The sequence below is a fragment of the Pygocentrus nattereri genome, chromosome 27 (assembly GCF_015220715.1).
Source record: "Pygocentrus nattereri isolate fPygNat1 chromosome 27, fPygNat1.pri, whole genome shotgun sequence".
Taxonomy (NCBI): domain Eukaryota; kingdom Metazoa; phylum Chordata; class Actinopteri; order Characiformes; family Serrasalmidae; genus Pygocentrus; species Pygocentrus nattereri.
In genome coordinates, this window is record NC_051237.1 from 16,612,203 (window position 1) to 16,617,395 (window position 5,193).

A 5,193-nucleotide genomic window follows, 5' to 3' on the forward strand; every position below is an offset into this window, starting at 1 on the left:
GCTCAGGAGCATGACACACCTGAGAGCACCATGAAAATCAGGAGGTGTGTCTGCAGTCACCTGTTTCAAAGTCACTCGGGTCAGTGGGTTCTTCTTGAGCCTGATGCTGGTGAGGGCACACAGGTCGGGGGGGAGTTGGAGGGGGGTTGCAGGGGGGGAGCCAAAGTCAGAGCTGAGGAAGGAGGAGAAATCAGAGGAGGTGGTGGAGCAGAAGGAGAGAGAGTGAGCTTGACAATTGAAACGAGCATCAGGAGGGAGTGGGGATGGTAGAAGGCTGCTCTGATCCTCTCTGAAGCGTCGGCTTGTTCTCCTCGTGTCCTCAGGCAGGGGCTTAACAGTAGGGGGCGCAGGAAGCGGATCTGGCTCGGTATGTGGGATTACAAATCTCTGCCACCTCTCGGACTTCTGCAATGGAGCGCCGCAAGCCTGCATGACCAGCCATTCGTCCGCGAAGTAAGTGCATCTCTTTCTGGCTGTGAGGCTGAGTAGTGAGAGATAGCTCAAGTGTGGCTGTTCAGGGAAAGTTTGGGATATGAGTTGGTGAAGTGAAAACAAGAAAAGTGCAGCAAACTGCAGCCCAAATATGGTCAGGTCCTTTGGAAAGTATAACTTTATCCTCAAAGAGAGACTATTGTCTGGGAAAGTATGGAAATGAATTATGAATTAGACACTCCAGTTTGTTCTGACAGGAAGTTTGAAAACGATGGGTGGAATAAATTTGATGTATATACATATATGTAGATAATATATGATTTTTATAGTCGTTAGTGTCTGGAGATTATCATAAATAATACTCCAATACTCTTTGAACTATCTTAACTTGTGCTATCATGTCCTCACACCCTGCGTCTTGTACCTGTGAGAAGGTGGTGCAGGAACCCTAGTGAGAACATTCTCAATGCATTTCCTAAATATAGCTGTGGCATCGTCGCTTTTGATATGAAAAGAAAAATTATATATAAAACAATTTTTATATTAAAAATAACTGTCTTAGTCATTGAGTCAGGAGGATGGTCTACATGCCTTTTACAAAATCTCTGCCTGATACATTCTCAGTGCTTTGCCTGTACTAATTAAATGAAGCTCCTTTAGGAGAATCACTTAATTTGATATCTCAGCTGCTTTATGAGCTGTGTGGGAGCCGTTCACGTCAAAGTAAACTGTGCTTGTTAGAGTTTACTACAGCGATACTTCAAACAATTAGATCAAACAGCTTCCCTTGTCGTCATTCTCTGATATTCTGGCCAGCCATCTGTGAACGTCTGAAAATAAAGCGGTCTAATTTTGGTAAGCTGGCAGCACTTCTTTGCCTCATGTCAACCAAATTCACTGGGAATCTGATCCCTAAGCCCAGAGCTTTTTTGTGAAAGGTCATATTATTTACAAACGTCGCCAGGTGGATGACAATACATGGTGTAAATCTGATTAAATTTATACATTATTCATTAACATGCCTTTTCTAAAAAAAGGCTTTGTGGTCTTTTTGGAAGACATGCAGCCTTTGGTCTGATTAGAGTTTGGTGCCTACATGTAGGTGAGTTATAGCTGTCAAAGCGTGTGTTTTATGGGAAGGGCATTAATATTTCACAGGTTTCCTCAGTGGGGAAGCAGCAGACTGAGGGGCTCTGATCGCCTGTTAAAGGTCAAGGTCCTCTGCCACACCTTATTATGATTTTCATTAGAATAATACTTTTGCATCTTTGATGTTATTATTCAAGTCAAAGTGCCAAAGAAAACAGAATGGGCTGGAGATCCTTCTCCCCGGATCTATAAACATGATGAAGATGTTGTAAGCACTGTCGTAATGTAATAATGGCTGATCTTAGCATTGGGTTGTGCCTTGACTCGTATTCAGCTCTTTCCTTTGCAGAAAGTGAAAGCGCTCTCCAATGTTTTTCAGCCTTATTATTATGAAACATAAATAATTAATTTCCTATACTCTCAAGAAATGGCTCTTTGGTAAAGGGAATCGTTCTACATGGAACCATGAGCTCTATATAGAACCATTTCATGCTTAAACGGTTTGTTACATGATGAAATTGTTCCTTAGGTTGATAGAGAATGGTTCTATATCGCACCAAAAGGCTTCTTCTACTGAGCATCAGTCTGAATCCCAATCCTAGACTTAATCCATTTTCACCATGCAAAGAGCCATTTAAGCATGAAACGGTTCAATAAAGGACTCATGGTTCTAAACGGGACCATTCCTTTTGCTAAAGAACCTTTGAAGAAGCATCTTTACTGATGGTGTACATTGAGTGTACATTACTTGTACTATACATTATCTATCAAATGCGCTTTAGAACGGAAAGCCTGTTGAGATGCTGTTCATATCTATCAAGCTTTTAACTGCTTAGTAATTGTAGTCAGTGCTGGGATTCTCTCTGCACTTCAAATCAGCTCTTCAATGCATCTGTTTAAGTCCTTTATTTGCATTTTAATTCTGTGCAAGGCACTCAGATCTTCACAGAGTGGCCTGCAGGTGACCAAGTCAAACGGATTCAAAGTGTCAGCATCAAAGTGTAAGGCGCACAGTCACAATAATTATGTGTAGTTACTCTTACAGTGTGGATACACAGAATTATTGATACTATAATAGGTGTTTTATAATAAGAAGGCATAACGTAGAAGTATTCAATAATTTTGGTCACATCAAAGTTGTTGGAAAAAGGTGGCTGAACAGAGATTGATGCCGTGCAAAGCACAGGAGCAAGATGCCTAATATTTTTCTTCGCTTGTAATTATTTTTTCTCTGCTCTCTTTCGTACCAACCACCCCCCACCCCCCACCCCTCCTTCCTTCTCACTAGATTAGGTGTCACAGTAATAGCGTCATCGGCTGCTGCTTGGTGAATAATCATGCCCGTAGACTGGAGGAGGCAAGGCAGCGCTGGAATTAAAACGTGTGAAGAACAAAGCGTGCAAAAGAACCAGGAAAGGCACAACCCCTAGAGAGAGACCACTTTGCTTTTGGTGCCATGGATCACACAAGTCCAGGCAGCCTCCACAGATGAGAGGACTGCAATGCAACATGGAGGTTCTTATTGGCCTCTCTTCCCACCGCTGTCCTGTCTCAGGAAAGCAAATCTCTCAGGACACTGTTTCAAAATCCTGAGCAGTCCTTATTGTAAGGTTTGACTGCTAAGAATGACAAGTGTGGCCTAAATGAGTGGTCCTCCCAACGCTGTGAGCTGGGCGCACACTCAAATGCGGTATGCAGCGCTAGCGAAACGTATGACTTATGATTCAGAGCATTCAGTTCAGAGACTCTGTCAGTATGGAAGAGCAGACATCCGCTCTGATTCAGATTTATGGCAACAGCACGGAGCACTTAAATACGTCATTTGACTACAACTCAACAGATCTGAAGGAGAATTCAGACACTTATGAGTTTTATATCATTGGCCTTTTCCTCTCCTGCCTATATACAATCCTACTCTTCCCTATTGGTTTCATTGGAAACATCCTCATACTGGTGGTCAACCTGAACCACAGGGAGAAGATGACCATCCCTGACCTCTACTTCATCAACCTGGCAGTTGCAGATCTCATTTTAGTGGCCGATTCGCTCATCGAAGTCTTCAACCTGAATGAGAAGTACTACGACTATGCCGTCCTCTGCACCTTCATGTCTCTTTTCCTGCAGGTCAACATGTACAGCAGCATCTTCTTCCTGACGTGGATGAGCTTTGACCGCTACGTTGCTCTGGCCAACTCAATGAGCAGCAGACCCTTGCGCACAATGCAACACGCCAAGCTCAGCTGCAGCCTCATCTGGATGGCCTCCATCCTGGCGACCCTCCTCCCCTTCACCATCGTGCAGACACAACATACGGGTGAGGTACACTTCTGCTTCGCTAACGTCTTTGAGATCCAGTGGCTGGAGGTAACCATCGGCTTCTTGGTGCCCTTCTCTATCATCGGCCTGTGCTACTCCCTGATCGTACGCATCCTTATGCGGGCTCAGAAGCACAGGGGCCTGTGGCCGCGGCGGCAGAAGGCTCTGCGGATGATCGTGGTGGTGGTGCTGGTGTTCTTCATCTGTTGGCTGCCTGAGAACGTCTTCATTAGCATCCAGCTGCTCCAGGGCACGGCTGACCCTTCACAGCGCAGCGCCACTACCCTCTGGCATGACTACCCGCTGACAGGGCATATTGTCAACTTGGCTGCCTTCTCTAACAGCTGCTTGAACCCCATCATCTACAGCTTCCTGGGAGAGACCTTCCGGGACAAGCTGCGGCTCTTTGTGAAGCAGAAGGCCAACTGGTCTGTGGTCTATCGCTTCTGCCACCACACTCTGGACCTCAACATCCCTGTCAGGAGTGAGTCCGAGGTGTAGGACTGAATAGAAACCTGGAGGTGAAGAAACAATTGTCTTGAACTTCATCTGTGTGGAGGTGTTCTTCAGTCAGAACTCCCTGAGCTTCTCAGAATGAAGTCACTCTGAAACTGCATGTGCAACAGGGATAGAGTGGAGACATGTACCCACCAACTGACTTAGGGGTGCACGACTCAGCTTACAAGAGCAAGAGCTGAAGAAGCACCATGTTTGGTTTATATCCAGCAGAGTGTAATCAATACTCAGTGGAATGAAAACAAGGATTATTCAGGGTAATTCTTTGCAAAGATGTTGATATAATGGATTAAATAGCAAAGAAACAATGACCTGTTTTTCTAAACTTTATAGATATCGAAAACATATAATGTATCAAAGTGATGACTTTTATACTCCAGGATGACTGTGCTCAGTGAGCCCATGGTAAGGGAACAAATAAAAAAAGACATCAAAGGTCACGTAATGCATTTCTCCTCGGCCTCCTATCCTGTCTTCAGGTAACTGCATTATCCTCATCACCATATTTTTGTTTAAGCAATACATATACTGTAAAAAATGATTCAATGTTTTAACTTAAAAACACAAGTAAACCTGCTTTAAAACGGTCATTGAACTTCTAATAGTAAGTTAACAGAACAAAAAACGATGCGTTCAGTTAACTTTTTATTGCTTTGATGAAATTTAATGCAGAATATTAAGACAACAACGTTACTTACACTGAATTATTTTTTACAGTGTTGCTTTAACATCACCTTACATTGGCATGTGGCAATGTCCGTCATTCATTTCTGAAAAAATGTATATTTTGTGAGATTGGTTGAATAAATGTTTGCTGACGAAAGCAAGTAAGGTAAAACA

The 5,193-nt window shown here is 43.5% G+C and overlaps 1 protein-coding gene across 2 annotated transcripts; it reads left to right on the forward strand.

The window, feature by feature from the left end:
- The first annotated feature begins 231 nt into the window (after positions 1-231).
- On the forward strand, positions 232-4,802 carry gper1 (G protein-coupled estrogen receptor 1). 2 transcript variants are annotated; one of them, XM_017707465.1, is made up of 2 exons: positions 232-453; positions 2,810-4,802. In XM_017707465.1, exon 2 carries the CDS (start codon positions 3,241-3,243, stop codon positions 4,336-4,338), a length of 1,098 nt encoding a protein of 365 aa, XP_017562954.1. In that variant the 5' UTR covers positions 232-453; positions 2,810-3,240; the 3' UTR covers positions 4,339-4,802. The 2 variants fall into 2 exon arrangements, with proteins under 2 accessions (XP_017562954.1, XP_017562955.1); XM_017707466.1 differs by having other exon boundaries at positions 2,815-4,802.
- Positions 4,803-5,193: the final 391 nt, after the last annotated feature.